The sequence below is a fragment of the Montipora capricornis genome, chromosome 13, assembly GCF_036669925.1.
Source record: "Montipora capricornis isolate CH-2021 chromosome 13, ASM3666992v2, whole genome shotgun sequence".
Classification (NCBI taxonomy): Eukaryota; Metazoa; Cnidaria; class Anthozoa; order Scleractinia; family Acroporidae; genus Montipora; species Montipora capricornis.
The window spans coordinates 37052801-37070300 of record NC_090895.1 but is presented as its reverse complement, the minus strand read 5'-3'; the positions used below and the strand labels follow the sequence as shown (position 1 = coordinate 37070300).

Sequence of the window (17500 nt, the reverse complement as noted above, 5' to 3'; positions counted from 1 at the left end):
TTGTTGGATTTTAATTACTTGCAATCCAACAGCCTCATTCATGTGATATTGATGTTTAGTACACTCAAATAAGTTTAAGTTGTTACCCTGTAAGTGAAAGCTGCGAAGGTTTACTGACTTCTTGACCTTTTGCTTCGTTTTAATTTTTAATGCTGTAAACGGAAGGTTAAAATTTTCGCCTATGAATGAAATTCCGCAGTTTCCAGTCATAGTGTGAAGTGTAAAGTGTTAAATCCCCCTTCAAGATTAGGAGACTACGGCTCGACTCTTTTGTTTGGTTCACGGTATGACAACTTTTACGTAGTGTGTGTCTTGTAGTCAATTTGAGTATCAATCATCTGAGACTGTCATGCCGCATGTACGACATATATACAAAGCGGAGTTTTTCTGTGTGGTAATGCATACAAGATTTATCATTCATCTCTAAGACTTTGTCTTGCGGTCGAAGAGGTGTCGCTTTCATTTCTCTTAATCGTGATGGCGATCCATCTGAAGACAAAACAACTTTAACTCTTGTTTGAACTTAGAGACTGAGTCACTTTTTCTAACAGATATAGGTAACTTATTCCATGAGCGTACAGCTCTAGGAAAAAAAGGATACTTGAATGTGTCAGTTCTAGCATAAATACTTTTAAACATTAGTTCAGTATTTCTTAAATTATAAGATTCATGTTCGAGTTCATAAAATTGTAGATAACCAGACACATCAAGGTCATATTAACCGTGTAGATATTTAAATAGGAAAAGCAAATCCAAGTAAATTCTTCTCGAAGAAAGTGACATGAGGCCAGTTTTCAATAAACGATCAGAATATGATAACTTGCTTCCAACCATAAGTTTGGTAGCACGACGCTGTACACCTTCAATCATATTGCTTAAACTGATAGGCCTGATGGGGAGACCAGACTTGTGAAGCATAGTAACAAGATGAATATAAAGCTTTTTGATAACATCAGTGTTAGCGTGGGTTCCACAAGTTCTTGTAATTAGTCGTAGCACTATATTAGCTTTATTTACTTTGTTTACAATGTGACCATGCCAGGAGAGCTTACCATTAACTAAAACACCCAGGTCTTTCTCACATGCAGATTTAGATAATATATTGCCTGCAAGAAAATAATTATGTTGTTTCTAACGGCTTTTGCTTTTTCGTAAGAGTAAGATGTTTACATTTAGAGGCATTATAAGACATTCCCCATAACTCACTCCAATCTACAATTGTATTGAGGTCAGACTAAAGAATTGCTTGGTCAGCTGGATCAAGCAATTTCCTATAACATTTAGCATCATCTGCATAAAGGGGGATACTTGTGTCAGTACTGATATCTTCGGCAATGTCATTTATAAAAATGAGGGAAAGGAGAGGGCCAATAATGGATCCCTGTGGAACACCAGAAGGGAAATATCTCTGATTTACGGAATTTACACGGTGGATGACCAGCCCGTTATCTTCCAGCGTCAAGTGACGCATCGCAAATGACTTGCAGAAGACTAATGATGATGTTTTAAAGGATTGCGTTACACTGTGCTACAAGTGATGATGATGGTGACGACAACGTTGATGATGCGGATTGGTTATGATGACGATGATATTGATGATGACTGAGATGATGATGATGATGAGGGGGAGGCAGTTCGGCCCAGATCCGGGGATCCCGGGTTCAAGACACGTTCTTGCCACTGCTTGAATTTGTTCCTGGTAGTCGCTGGTGCAATTTCTCAGCTGCACTTGTAAATAGCCAACTATCTTGCCTCGGGCCAGTTGGGATTATTAACAGTTGTTGTTGAATGTTCTGTTCTGTCGTGATTGTGTTCATTGGCCCTGAAAAGCCCCTCTGGGGAGTGGTCAATTAAGTATGTATGTATGGATGGATGATGATAATGGATAGTGTACGTATTAAATGAGGATAACATTGGATAAAATGATTATTTCAAAGTCAACGGAGCAACTTGAACGAACAAAGGTGAAATACAAGCTTACTGGATGGCGACTGGTAAGGTGAGAATACTCGCTTTTGGAAGGCAGGAGTTCATCAAGGGGAACCTCTATCTCCACTAATTCCTTGAAGTATGGGAGATGTGATGAACTCCAGTGGAAGGCAAATGCGGTATTTCCTCTACTTTACAATGGAAAGCCCGGTGAAAATTGTAGAAATAAATACTCAGCGAATATTTATACAATCGCTGCAATTTATTGAATGGATTGAGGTATGACTGAAGAAATTACATGAGATCAGTCCATGCCAGATTAATCTAAAAAATAACTACGACTAAATTATTCAGCTGAAGTGACTTGCTTTGCTTTGCATTTTTTTCAGACTTATCTCTGATTTTGCTAATGCAAGGCTCAGGCTCCGAACTAGAACTACTCCTCACTTCCGTGCAGGGTAATCTTGTCGAACTGATATTCTCCAAGATTGTAATTGGTTTCATTCAGTCGTTTCAGGATGTTGATGTGGTTCGACAGTTCTTTGATGCTCTTTACTTGCTCGCCCAGGAACTCAGATTCCAAAAAGTCTTGCACCTGTCGGTAAACAAAGCCAAAAAAAAACTAAAATATAGTTTATTGCAGCTATGCGCAGCAGGTTCAAGTTTGGTAGCAGGAGCCATCTGCACAAAATTCTCAGTGTAACGTGGCCAGTACTGGAACCACTTAACTGATTGCTACATGTATGACTGATCAGGCTCAAAGAGCCTTCAACTGTGAATTGGTAAACTAAATATTTTGAGCAAGGGCCAGTTCAACGGAGATTTGAATTAGTAATGCATTACTCAACAGGAGCATTGCCCACAAACTCTGTGAATTGGTGCCTTCTAATAGGTGTGTAGAACCTAGGTCTCCCCACGTGGTTTCGATAGCTTTTTACTATGGCAAAGGTAATGCGAAGAAAAGACTGGTCATGTGACGATTCAAAGAACAGCCTCATACCTGTGGGTCATTGTTGGTTTGAGCAAAATCGTGCATGCGCAACAGAAAGTTGTACTCTTCTTTTTCCAAATCCAGAGCCTCTTGCATGGCCTGTAAACCATCACCCCACTCGTCCTTACAGGGTTGCTGTCAAACAGAAATAGCGCAGCTTTGTCACTGGAACATCATGCATGCATTCTTGCAAACGGGCGCAACAACTTCCAACATTGTTGGCCCGAGAATGTTGAGTAGATGTGGAGTGGTGTTCGTAGCGTTTCACTTACGAATGCAAATTCTCCCAATAAGAGTTGGGCATGCATGAACCATACTATGACGCTTAGTCAATACGCTGGTCTCTCCATGCATACCATTTGTGAGAGGCGTAAAGGCTTCTATATCGTTTCTAGGAATTTCATATTTGATCCAACCTTGGGTCCTATCAAAAGCGACCTCCATAGTCTATCCTTACAATCACCATTGATGCAAGCAAATTCGTTACGGCATTGCATTATCGATGCAAATATAATTCCAGCGTTGAAACAAATTTTTCTACCAGTATCCTACAAAGGGTAAGGTGGTGAAGAAAAGGGAAGAAGCTTTACGCGCATGGTGATGTCAGAACCTTACCTCCCGATTCGTAGATATGTGGGGTTACAAGCTTTCTTCTTCCGCCAGGTTATTTATTTTCTTTTCCTTTACGTTTGAGCTGTACACCTCCCCTCGCATTATTATGAGGTACCCTCTTCCCTGTCCCTAAACACCAGAACTTACTATGACTGGGTTCAGCTTTACACGACCTCCACGCATGTTCTGGTACTTCATAAGCTGTTGAAAGTAATTATTCAAGATGAGTCAACTCTACAAGGTCTTTCCTGTTTAAGTCTAAACACGTAAAACGTTTCTTCAAGCAGTTTTGGCGCTTGCAAGTCTACTTAAAGTAATGAATTCAAAGCAGACGACACAAAAGCTAGGTTATGTCAAATACCGCAGAGGAAGGTGAACAAAAGATGACAGGGACTAACCTTTTTCGCATGCTCCATCTCTTCTTCCGCTGACTCTTTGAAAAACTTGTAAAACCCAGGAAGGTTGATGTCATCGCGGTCAAAATGCAATGCCTGGTAACAAAATATGGAAAATAGAGATGAGATTTAAGAATGCTGAATGCAACTGTAAAGGTAAAGTCACTGTCACTTTATTTTTCGTTGGTACTTCAGTCAGCTGTGCCCCGTTTACCCCCTGCACCTCTGTCCTTGCTCCAGTTTACGAGTATTTAAAGCTATAGCTACATGGATCAGAGGAAAGTCGGAACAGACATTGAGGTCACTGAAGATCGAACTGGGGACCTCTTGCTTCGAAAGCCGATCAGTAACCAACTGAGTTTCACGTGCTTCTCCTGTACATGCTAAAGGGTCTAATGCGCTTGTTAAAAAAAAACAGACGGGACGAAAGCACTTCTTTTTGACGCGAGGTCATAAAATGCAAGTCGATTTGGATTGCAAGATTGATCCGCAAAATCATTTTTTTCGAAGCTGCCAACCTCATAACGGCGACCTCTGTGCGTCTGCAACCTTTGAAGTACTGTCATGGTATAGCATCTTTTGCCGCCATATATACTTATATTATATGATAAAAGAAAGTACCGTGCCCCCCCCCCCCCCCAAATAAATGCTCTTTCGAAAATCGGCGTCTTATTTGGGTTGTAAGGACTTCCTTCTCCGAGCGACGCGAGAAGTGTTTCTAATGAAGGCATTACGTTACAAAAATGTTTTGATATTGAAAGGAAAATCTCACCATGGACAAGTAGGTATAGTGAGCAAACAACTCTCGGTTGATTTGCTTGTTAATTTCTCCAGACATGTTTTTGGAGAATGGAGTCGTAAACGGCAAGGGAGTGGTGTCCGGCTCCGGCTTTCCTGTGTGGGAAAACAAGTGAAGACCTCTTAAAGGAGTTTAGTATTTGAGATTATAGCAGCCTTGCTAAACACTTGAATTTGAATCAGATAACTAATGATAAAATGCAAACGTTTAACCACTTAGTTAAAACTTAATAACATTGCCTCTTTTGTGGAAGTGCTTGTGATATTGGTGAAGGAGGGCCTAGTTGGTGCGAAATTCATGCCTGCAAATTGTTCAAAGGAACGTTATCGAGCAGTTGTTTCTTTTCTGTTTTTGTGCTGAAGAAGGTAGTTCTAGCTTGGGGTGCGAGAGTGTATTCCATGAGTGTGATCATTTAATTGAAAGCTCACAGTTTGCACTGCTCTTTTCTGTTTCTGTTTATGTCGGTTTTAGTTCTGAATCTGTGTGACCTTTTATATGCTACTGAACAGTACCTTCTTGTCTCGAATCTGTGAATAAAGTTCTCAGATGTCATCTAACAGCTGAAAATTACACTGAGCTGAATAGTACGTTGAGGTCGTAGTTTTTTACGTTTATGGCTTGTAGATGAAGTACCGGTGTGGAATTGTAAGGATGTATTTTATTTTCTGTGTCGCAGTTATTGTGTCTATGGAACACCTAAATGCGCTACAGTAGGAGCAACCTAGGCTTGCAGAAAGCAGTTTTCCAATGTGATCAGTGGTGCTATTTTTCTTACATTTCTACGTTTTAGTTAGTATATGTCTGTCTGTAAGAGTTCAACTCACCGTAAGGATCTTTGAACGGGTCGTCGAACCACTCGGCATTTTCCTAATAGTAATAAAGTTTGTCGTTTAAGTTATTAACTAACGACATATGAGACAAAAATAGGACTGTGGGAATAGGTTTTGGCAAAACGACGTGAGGCATCTGGAAGGGACGTTATGGTCTTAAACGCATGAATACATGGTCTGCGGATAGGGAGGGGCGGTGGAGGGGGGTTGTGGGTGCTATAGCCCCCACACTTTTTTCCCTCCCCTCACATTTTTGTGGCCCGTACCAAAACCTAGCCCCTACCAACCCCCGCCCAATTTTCAAACGTACTCCGCGGTCCGTGGAATACCATGTTCTTTATTTCTGTATCGTTCACTGTAAAACTTCCTCTCTTTGCAGTCGCGTTTGTACGTGAAATGAACCAGTCTGAGGTTCATCAACTCTCGGCTGAAAAATCCAGACGGGCAGGGGGAGTTGCGTATAACAAGAGAGGAATCGCTTTTCAGTGCTCGTAGTGCAGTATAGAGCGATTTTCAAATGAGTGTCGTAAAACCAAAACCAAAGTAATTACTTGAGCCAATCAGAAAGGACGGAGAAAATCTGGTAAACCAATCAAAACTCGAAGTAATTACACGTAGCCGACACAAAGCGCGGGAAAATGTGCACACGCGAGCCACGATTGGTTTTGGTTTCACTTCTGATTGGTTGAAAAAGTGGCGCGAGAACTTTGAACCAATCACTGAGTGAACTAATCATAAACCAAAACAATTTGCTAATTACTTTCGACACTCTATTGAAAGCCACTTTAAGCTAGTATAGGACTTTTTCGTATTGATGGTTTGCATCTGACGTCATGGCGGCCATGTTGGTGTACAGGACAATATGTAAAACTCGTGGGTCTTTTTCCTATTGTTTTGTACACCAACATGGCCGTCTCATCACGTGGTTGCAAACCAAGTATTTATCTTTTCTGAGCACCCAAACGTGGAGTAAAGTGCAACTATTTGGACTCCTGTTTTGAAGCATTTCTGCCTTCTGCCCACTTATATGAGAGAACTGCTTTATCACCTCCATGCGAATTGTCTCGTTAGAGCAGACTGCCACGGTCTCCTTGGGCATTTGTTCTTCTGAGACTGGGGTTGCACCATCTTCACCTCTAGGAGTACTCACTTCTGGGACCGCAAGGGTGTTATCGCCTATTGGCGAAAGGAAAGTGGCCAGAATCAAAACCCAGATCTGCAAAGAAGGGATCAATTATATACGATATTAAGATTGAGAAAGTTAGCAAGACCGAAACAAATAGTCAAATTGTACAAACAGACCAAACCTAAATTCAGATTGATAGTCAGCCGAGGTTGTCTTTTTCACCACGCAGCAGAATTTGACTACTCTGTGTCTATCTAACTTTGTCTTCATGATTGAACTTCAGTGACCTGACTACTTCAGCAAGCTATTGTCTCAAAACGTTTGTTTTCATGTCTCGTCACAAAAGCAATACTCGCGCGAATTCTCGCAAGCGTTTTATGTTAAGTGTAATATGCCATTTTTTTCTAAAGATTATCACGGGTGTTAATAGATTTTTTAAACCAGAGGTTTAACTTTTTGTCAGTTAAGTTTGAGAAGAAATCTAGATAAGCTTCAACAGTTTAGGACTGTCCGTCAGTCCGGCTTCAAAATGCTTCGAACGATTTACTCTTAAATTTTTTTTCGAGGACTATATACAATGTACCAGGAAATGGGCTTATGTTTGGGTAGTATAGACCGGTAAATACTGGTGAATGATCAAAAATTTCGAACTCAATGGCAATACTTTAAAAGCAGAAGCACAATTTGCATAGAATACGATTTATACATGACTGTGTTGTTTCTTAAAGTGCTGCTGTGACGAAAATCGAAGCTTTTTTAACCGAGATTTTTGGGCCTGAAGTTAGTGTTTAGACTTGAAACTTGAAGAAAAAAAAAGCGTAGCTTCAAATATAAGCGAATTAAAGCCTTTCTGATGGTATGAAATGGAGAGATTCATAGGTTATTTTGCTTGTACCAAGTCTATTAATTTTTATGTCACCCATGATGAGTCATTTCTTTTTACCCAAATAAACCTCATGAAGGATTTCTTTAAGTTTGTCAAGAAACTCATGATTTGATAGACAAGAAGGTTAATTAATCTCTTCAACAATCAGGCCATTAACTTTTATCCAGATATTTTCCGTGTTATCTATCCTAAGATCATGTCTATTTTGGAAAACAAGACCCTGTTTAGTGTATAATAATACTACTCCACCACCAGAAGGGAAAGTTCGATTGTCTGTTAGCATATTGTATCCCGGTATTTAAAACGTTTCTAGGTCAGAATGGCTTGTAATTGGATTGTAATGAACATTTCACATTTCAGAGCATCTAGCGTCAGCGGTCAGTGTACAAGATGGCGGCGTTTCTGAACGTGGACCAAACATTTGCAGTTTTTCAACGTTAACGTTTATGTTTTCACGTTCTGTATTGATGTTTTCGTCGTTTTTGTATTTATTCATCGTTATGTCAAACTTAACAGTGGAAAAGTTGGAAGAAATTCTCGAAGAGAAGCTACGGAAGGTGATTCAACCTCTGAGTAAACAGATCGAAGATGCTATGCAATCAGTGAACGCACTCAACAGTAAATATGACCAAATTGTTAAAACACTGAAAGATCTCGACGAAGCTAAAAATAAAAAGATCGTAGAAAATGCAAGCCTCAAAGCGGAGATACGTAAGTCTTCAAACGAAGTGAAGTTTCTCAAGAAATCTCTCAACGATCTGGAGCAATACACGAGAAGAGATTGCCTGGAAATTCGAGGTATACCTCTGCCCTCCACACCGACGGATTTGGACCAAACTGATGAAGTTGTATTACAAATTTCAGAAAAGATTGGTGTACCTATGCAAAAGAGTGACATACCTATAAGTCATCGAATTCCCAGCAGAAAGCAATTTACTGATGATGGAATTCCCATACCTCCGGCAATTATCGTCAAATTTGTGAAACGTGAGATAAGAGAAAACCTACACTGAGCAAGGAAGAATTTGAAGTCTATTTCTACAGTTGACCTTGGCTACTCTGTGGCAAACAAGATTTATGTTAATGAAAGCCTGACCGAAAAGAACAAGGAAATTTTCAAACTTTGTTTGAAATGCAAAAGAGATCTCAGCTATAAGTTCCTTTGGACCAATGGAGGCAGGATCTTCCTAAGGAAGAATTTGAGCTCTCCTGCGATACCTGTCAGCTGTACAGAGGATGTACCTAAGAGATAAGTACTATTGCGGATTCACACTGCGATAGGTGTCCAGGTAGAGCCTAATCCCCTGGTGTCCACAGTAATGACAGCTATACCTCATTGCCTTGCTTGACTATTTCTGCCTCAGTTACTAATATACCCCACCTCACAAATTTAGATATTGACCTTCATATGCCTTCAGACTCAAATTTTAATTATTTTAGTACACATGATTTCCATGTAAATAAGGACATATCGGCTTGTTTATCTAATAATGCCTTTTCTTTCCTAAATTGCAATATAAGAAGTATTCAAGCAAACATAGATAACCTTATCAATATGCTGTCTGAATTGTATTTTCCCATGTCAATAATAGGTCTCACTGAAACCAAACTAAAGATTGATCAAGAAGAAATATTAAATATAAATATTCCAGGCTATAACTTTTTATCTCAACCCAGCTTATCTAATGCTGGTGGAGTGGGAGTCTTTGTTAAGAAAGGCATAAGCTATAGCTGTCGTGAAGATCTTTCTTCGGTTAAGGAAGGTTTTGAATCCTTATGGATTGAAATCCAAAATGATGCTGAACATAATACTATTTGTGGAATTATATACAGACATCCTAATGGTAACTTAGATAGTTTCATGACTCACATAAACACAGTGATTGAAAAGATTCATTATGAAAACAAATACTGTGTCATACTAGGGGATTTCAATTTAGATCTCCTCAAGTTTGAGACACATTCTGGTACAAACGATTTTTTAAATATCTTGGTTTCATCATATTTCCAGCGCCAAATTTTGCAAACAACCAGGATTACTGATCATTCAGCGACACTTATTGATCATATTTTCTTTAACTCTCTAGACATTTTACAATTAGTGATAATTTAATTTATGATCTAACTGATCATTTGCCAAACTTTCTTGTTGTTAGTAAATTCTCTTCGTTGCCTGAAAATGTTAAGATCTTTAAAAGAGATTACTCACATTTTGATGAGCAAGCCCTACTTAATGACATCCAATCAATAGACTGGGATTTATTATTCAACTGTAATTCTGATCCAAGCTGTATGTTTGATACTTTTTATAGTAAAATATCAGAGTTTATTGATATACACATTCCACCAAAGCAATTGTCCAAGAAAGAGTCTCAATTCAAAACCAAGCCATGGATTACTTCTGCAATTAGAACCTCAATTAAAATAAAAAAATGAGCTTTACAAGAAATTCCTTAAGACAAAATCATCTTATTACCAGACTAAATTCAAGGTTTATAGAAATAAGTTAAATCATCTTATTAAAATTAGTAAAAGAAAGTATTACAATGACTATTTTTCAATACATTTGAATGATGGTAAGAGAATTTGGAAGGGGATAAAGCAAATTATCCGAACAACCTCACAGGAAAGACAGGCTATTACCAAAGTTGTTTTGAATGATATCGAAATAACAGATCCTACATCAATTGCAAATGCTTTTAATAATTATTGCGCCAACATTGGCAGTGATTGCGTACGAGGCATGAACAAAAACATGAGAGCCACTGTGCGAGTCAACGTGAGAGTCGCGCATTTATTGAAAGCTAACCGTTTTAAAATGAGTGCTTAGACTTAAATGTGAGTTAACATGCCTCGCTGGCTCGTAGATTGTGCCTCCCCAAGAGCAGATAGGTGTGACAACAATAGACTAATGTAAATCTGGATCGTTTACAGTGTTGCTCGTTTGCAAATACAGAAATCGGTTTAGTGGATATTAAATAAACTAATAAATAACCTACTACAACATCTTAAATATTCCTCGTTCTAATAATTTGATGATAATAATAATATCAATAATCCCATGATGTGGACTCCTGCCAATGCGTACGTGATACCTCATTCGTGTTATTTTTTACTTGCTAGGCAAACGACACGGGAGCTTAGCCTTTGAACTCGTGATTTCCGCATGAATTCATTTTTTTCATAAGTTGGTAATTTAAAGTTTTAAATGATCACTAGTTCTCCTTTCCTCGAAAAGGACTGAATTAGGTTGTGGCAGCTCAGACCCTTTTAAGGTGGCACCGAGAGGTTTTTCTTTTTTAAAATGGAACCATTCATGAGTCTCACTCATAGTCATAGGAGATTTGTTTACGAAGGTTATTTCCATAGAGTGTTAACTTTGGTTCCGCATTCTACAAGTTGCGATTGTCAATACTCCGATACAGTTCTGTTCTTGTAGATCAAACGTGTTTCGATGTGACTTTGCAACAACGAACAATTCATTGAGTTCATTTGATGTAAAAATTCCATGGTTATTAAAGCATAGCAAATGCAAATACAGTGTGGCGCATTTGCAAATACAGAAATCGGTTAAATAAACTAAGGAGTGACTGCAGAATAGTTAAACTTAAGAAATAAGTTACTAAAACCTCTTGAGTACTGCTAGTTAAATATTAATTTCATAATTCCAATTTGATACATGGACTCCTCTCTGGGCGCCATTGAGCCGCGAGGTAATAGTCAATACCTGATACAACTGACTTTCCGTCGTAAAAATTGGGCCTCTCTCCGCGCTCATATGCTTGTCTCATGGTATCTTTCCACTCTTTTTCCCTCTTTTCCGTCGTTCTGAAACGTACACTCCCTTCTTAAAATCTTTCTGTCTGTTTACAATAGCACGCCTCTCTGGTCTGCAGACGAACTTTGCAATGAAGGGTCCAAGGGTTCCATCCTTCCTGAGCGGACCGACTCTATGTGCGTTGTCAATCACAGGCTCTAATACAGTGTGCCGTGTTATTATTTATCGCCTACTGTAGATTATTTTCTGCGATTCTGCTACTAAGAGGACTTCTTAACTCTGTCCTATAGCATCCAAGTTGTTAGTTTTCATTGCAAAGTTACTGGGTGTTGGAATTTCGGTGACAAAAGAGTATACTATCAATATGCTAATACTCAGCTACTGTAAAAATAACATTTCCTTATTCGGGAACTTGAATATCGTGATCGAGGAAGCTTACTATTCTCACAGAAAGTTTGTTTACGGAGGATATTCCTATGGAGCGTAAGCTTTAGTTCTGCATTCAACAAGTTTCGATTGTCGATACTCAAATTCATTTCCGTCTTTTAGATCAAACGTGTTCCGATTGCACACGAGGACTTTTCCGCATTACAGCACCGATATTGGCTGAAATTGTTACAAATATGGGAGAGATCTTATTCTGTTCTGGCAAATTCATTTTTCGGCTATCACATTCAGTCGATAAAATTTCACTGGCCCGGATAACAAACGCTGGGCCAAAGGCGGAAAGCGTGATGGAGCTAGTAGTTCCCTGTGGGACGTTAAAGAACCCACACACTATTCGAGAAGAGTAGGGGATGAAGTTCCCGGTGTTGTGGCTGTCCTCTGGGAGTATATGGGTGGGTGGGTATAGCTGGTCCACATCAGCTGAATAGCTGCCAATACTTCAACCTGCTCAAACAAATAAATAGCAAACAAAGAAACAGTTCTTCAGGGGTCCTTTGAGATGATACCAATTGATCGGTGGCATATAATAGCTAGATATCGGATAGTTTTGCTGCTGGTCCTTGTATTAACTCTGCGAAAATTTGTATTAGTTTCGTTGCCTCAGCCTTCCCCATGAGTAGACAGCAGAAATAATAGGAGTAGAAGAGACAAAGACAACAAAAATAATCACGACAGGATAAACAAGATTGAATATCTTCTGGCATGGTTCCTACAGGCTGACTGCAAACGTTTTTGCCCTGAAAATTTATGAACACATTTACACCTCATGATATTAAAACTGAACTAGGATAATCACTATATCGTGGGCATTTTTCTGAACTAGGCTAGTCACTCTATCGTAGGCAGTTTCGTAATTCCTGAAACCATTATCAACGAAATGACGTGGACGTTACATGAATAGAACACAGCGTTTTATCGGTTTAACGTGCAGCAGTTGACAGTAGTTAGACAGTCTTTCACACCTTAGTTGGCAAGATTACAAGTTCCGTTTGCTAACTCAAGTAAAACGTAGTTTCGTTGTTTCTACTAGTATGACAACTCAAATTTATCAACTGTAGTTTGTCTGCCGAGCTATCAAATGAATTAGAAACGGCTGTATTGTCAGATTTCATCCTGATCGCAGACGTTATATTGTTGGCAATTAATTGGCAATGGAGGAATGTCACATTAAACGTGACCGATTACATCATTCAGGGAAGAAGGAGATCTACACAGATCCAGTTGCTTGAATTCTCTTAATGGTTAACAAAATCAAATCAGACTACAACTTGAACTATCCTTGTTAAGCGAATTTCAGTTATAAGTAGACGATTATTTTGCAGTGTGTTGTTAGAAAGTTGTTGCCTTCGCTGAACGTCGTTGTCAGCTTTGATCTCTAGGGAAACATGGTCAAGCTTAAGCAAAACGTAATTAATGCATTTAAGCAGCTATTATTTGGAAGAGAGAGTACGGAGTCTGGTGAGCCATTCGCAACTCATTCCATCAATGATACCGCCAATTGCGCGGCACAGAGTACACATGGTGCAAGTTTCTGGTTCTAACAGAGCCTGAGCGCATCTGTAAACACTTCTGGTGGCGCAATTGAATAGTGCATTCATGCACGCTTACATAATTTTCCCTTACCATGTTTTAAGAAAGCTGGTCGGTCCTAGAAAACACTGTATCTGAGCACCGGAATATTGAGTTTCCCTTCACTGCAAATCGAACACTGTATTTGCTTGAATTGCGCTTAGTGAAAAACATCAGACAGTCAGCCAATAGGAAAGAAGGTGGGAATTATGACGTCAGCTCCCATACTTGGGGCGAGGCCTCATGTCTGCAACAGAGATATGCTCGCGATTGGTCTGCCAGCTGACAACTGAGAACCGCTTGCCGCAGCCCGAAGCGAATGGGGAGCCAAGCGTAGACGACAGTCGTGTGTGTGTTTGCTTCAGAGGTCCAGATACAACGTCGTTCCCACGGCTTTTCTCCGCCGAGGTGGGGGTGCGGGTGGGAGAAAAGCCCTGGGAACGAGGTTGGTCCAGATACTAGGAATTACAAGTTTTTCAAGATTCAAACAACAATGATTTTCTTGACTCGCGATTTCACAAAGCTGTTGCGAAGGAAAGTGTTACACCTCGTCCCTTAGTTTTCCATTTCCCTTTTCCTGATGAACGCGATAAGTTATCTTTAGACTTCACCTCAAAAAGTTGTTCGAAATTATTTCCATCCTCTTCCCTTCTTAACGTTCATAAAAATTAAGGACATTGCTAATGGAAGACATTAGACATCTTCATGTAGGATTGGGCTTGCAGCGGAGGACTAGATAATGTCCTTTTCATTGGCCCTCCGAGGAAAGGCCCCTAGCATGATCTGGGTCCAAGCTAAGCTACAACGGAAAACTTTAAATCCCCTGCACCTTGCTCCCACACCTGAGCCATTGTTATCTTGCTTTCTTTCAAGGGCCGAGTGCGCAAGGCTTTGTCGGAGAGTTTTGCACGAATGCCACATATTTGTAGTTATTAAGAGTCCACCAAGTGTCAATTGGGCTTGACCGGCCTACACGACTCCACAGTGTAGGTGGTCTGGTTTCTCGCATTTTTTTAGAATGAATTCAGTTACTGTAATATCTGACACAGAGTAGCACGTTCCAATGAGTCTCAATTACATTTTCACCGAAAGCAGGGGCACTTTCTCGATGATTGCATGTGCGAGTTACTTCGACAGGAGTAGTTTCCTTTGCTATTTTGTATAAGAAGTCTGTGTACCTTAAGGCAGCAGCCTTATTGCAAGGCCCATCTTCTGTCTACTGGTGCACGTTATGAAATGCATGCCTCAGTAATTACGGAAGTTAGGGTCTCATTAAATCTTACATCAAAGAACTATTAACGACCAGGTTAGGGTAAGCATTGAGGTTGTTTTTGTTTTTGTTAAGAAGGGTGATAGGTCACTTCTAAGTACGTGCATTTCTGTGCTTCGGAGAGATTTATTTGAAGACATGCCTGGAAATGGGAGAGTCATCACAATTGCCCAGCGGATTTTTCTTATCGCAGCTGATTGGTGTGTTCACATAGCATCAACGGCTGTCTTGACGGCGAAAATCAAGATAACAGAAATTGCTGGGCGAGAAAAAGTGTCGAGGCAAAACATCTCTCTTTCCGGTTGGAGCAAACACTCTTCTGTCCTTGAAATTAGTTTCCTCGTTTCGGTGAAGAGCACCGTTTTGGTCGCACATAGTCTTGGTTTCAGCGGAAACAAAAGGAAACGTTTGCATAATAATAGAGTTCAATTACCGGAGCACTGGGTCGGGTCACCAACATATGGCCTCGGTTTTTTTGTTTGGAGACACTAACATGGCGGCCGTGACGTCATGTGTAAACCAACAATTGAAATTTTAATTGGATTGGATTAAAATTGATATGCCTAGGCCAGCTGGAGTATGGATATGTGAACTTGCTTTTCGCGGTGCATGCACTGCATCATGGGATGCAAAGGAATATGTTCGAACATTCTTGTTTTAATACAATTTCAGCACTTACGGAAGCTCGAACCAGTTTCAACCCTTTCAAGTGACGCTCTTATTAGAAGGAACGGCACCACAACTTTGCATCATGTATTGACAATATTGTGGTACCAAATGAAACAAGAATTATTGCTGAACAAGATACAGACATTATTGTGACGTAATATGTCACCGTGGCAACGAGCAAGCCCTGTAAAAACACCCTTTATTTCGTCTTTAGTTGCTTATATCTCACAAACGAACTCGGTGACCCGCATTTTTTATTTCTGAAAAGTAATCAGAAAGGAATGATGAAACTTTCTGAAAAGTTTTTAAAAATTATGTCTAGTGGATTCAGAGCCACCTTAATTTTGTGTTTTTTTTTAAGGTAGCTCTGAATCCTCTAGACAGAATTCTTTAAACTTTGCTGAAAGTTTCATCGTGGCCTTCTCATCAGTTTTAAGCAATAAAAAAGGTAGCTCTGAATCCTCTGGACAGAATTTTTTAAACTTTGCTGAAAGTTTCATCGTGGCCTTCTCATCAGTTTTAAGCAATAAAAAAAGGGGGAAAAAAAGGGGGTTATCGAGTTCGTTTTTGAGATATGAGCAACTAAATCCAAAATATGGGGTGTTTTTGCTGGGCTTTCCCGTTGCCAAGATAACTTATTACATCACAATAATGATCATATCTTGTTTGGAAATGATCAGTGTTTCATATGGTACCATAACATTGCTGTTACGTGATACAGTGTTTTAGCGTCATTCGATCTAAACAGAGAGTCTTCTAAGTGCTGAAACCCTTTCGAGCCTCCTTAATGCAAACGATGCACTCGCATGCATACACACGCCAAAAGACCAATTTACCCTTTCATAAAACATCATTTATTGATCGAGTTGTATATGTCAGTATATATGATTAAGATCATTGTGTAGTATCGCTGAGTATTTCTACTCGTTGTTTGCATATTTCGTAAAAATACTCAGTGATATTACACACCAAACCATCTAATAAGATGATTGTTTCTCTTTATTATAATTTGAAAAAGGTGCATTACATGATTACAATCAACGGCGTCCAGCTGAGAAATTATTTTTTTTCATTGAGCTACGACTCACTTCAAATCAGTGATACAAAAAAGGTTGAGAGTTTTTCTACTGGAAGGAAAAGCGTCCAAAATATAAGATAATTAGTGTCCAATTCGTTCTTTCCTGATAAATAAAAAACTTCAACTAATAGTTCCAGTCTATTTAATTTAGTTTTCTACACATCAATTGATTATCTGATCACGTCGTGTAGCGCTGAGTTGTTATTTCTTTCACTCAGAAAACTAGTGTTTATGGAAGCGAAAGTGTTCATTACTTTGCGCTAGGGAAAAACCCACTATCTTTGCAACCTCCGATTCGACACCAATATTGTTTCATTATAAATTTTTGAAAGCCTCCACAATTTGGATACTCAATCAAAAGATAGTATGGTATTTAGCCAATCCAATGGGTGCCTTCGTGATTGTACGGTAGTGGGATTTTAACTAATACAGGATACAACCTAATCGTCCCTGCCTTTTAAGGTGTTCTTATCAAATTGGTATTCTCCAAGAGCATAGTTTCCGCTTGCTTGTAGTCGCCTCAGGGTGTTGACGTAGTCCGATAGCTGTTTGATGCTCTCCACTTGTTCACCAAGGTAGTTTCCTTCCAAGAAGTCTTGTAACTGTAAATCCAATAAGCTGATTAGTGAAAAGCTGTAAATAATGTGTTGTTCTGAACGAATCAGCTGCTGCATGCGCCGAGTAAAACTGATTTCTTTAATGGTACAAAGACGTTGAAAATAACAAGAACGATATCAGAATGAGATGGAAAAGATAAAAGGCTGCCAAGGATTTGATCTCACGACTTCCCACTGAGCAGACTGGAACACGATTTTCCTTTTTTGTCACGGTCTTTTCTCGAGACTGGTCCTTCCTTCAAATGTTAGAGATCATTGTTCGTGAGGACCCCATATACATCAACGTATTGTTCCTCACGCCTGCTAATACATCAGGCAATATACAACCGCCCGCATTGTAGTATTATTTTGGTTGCTTGCAAATTAGACCTTGTTGCCTCGTCCTTAGAGCGGTTTTCAATTAAGTGTCGAAAGTAATTAGCGAATTGCATTGGTTTTGCATTTACTTCACTCAGTGATTGGTTCAAAGTTCTTGCGCCACTCTTTCAACCAATCAGAAGTGAA

The 17500-nt window shown here is 39.5% G+C and overlaps 2 protein-coding genes across 2 annotated transcripts in view; both read right to left on the bottom strand.

Moving 5' to 3' along the window:
- LOC138030303 (uncharacterized) overlaps window positions 1-11473 on the bottom strand; it is a 29863-nt gene extending 18390 nt beyond the window's left edge. The window contains exons 1-7 of the mRNA XM_068878208.1: window positions 11296-11473; window positions 6605-6772; window positions 5551-5593; window positions 4700-4821; window positions 3931-4023; window positions 3680-3733; window positions 2930-3055 (exon numbers count right to left, since the gene is read on the bottom strand). Of these exons, the coding sequence (XP_068734309.1) occupies window positions 2930-3055; window positions 3680-3733; window positions 3931-4023; window positions 4700-4821; window positions 5551-5593; window positions 6605-6772; window positions 11296-11346 (657 nt within the window). The 5' untranslated portion in view covers window positions 11347-11473. The remainder of the gene's footprint in view (window positions 1-2929; window positions 3056-3679; window positions 3734-3930; window positions 4024-4699; window positions 4822-5550; window positions 5594-6604; window positions 6773-11295) is intronic.
- A 4659-nt stretch (window positions 11474-16132) lies between these two features.
- LOC138030302 (ferritin, heavy subunit-like) overlaps window positions 16133-17500 on the bottom strand; it is an 8507-nt gene continuing 7139 nt past the window's right edge. The window contains exon 8 of the mRNA XM_068878207.1: window positions 16133-16981. Coding sequence (XP_068734308.1) covers window positions 16820-16981 — 162 coding nt within the window. The 3' untranslated portion in view covers window positions 16133-16819. The remainder of the gene's footprint in view (window positions 16982-17500) is intronic.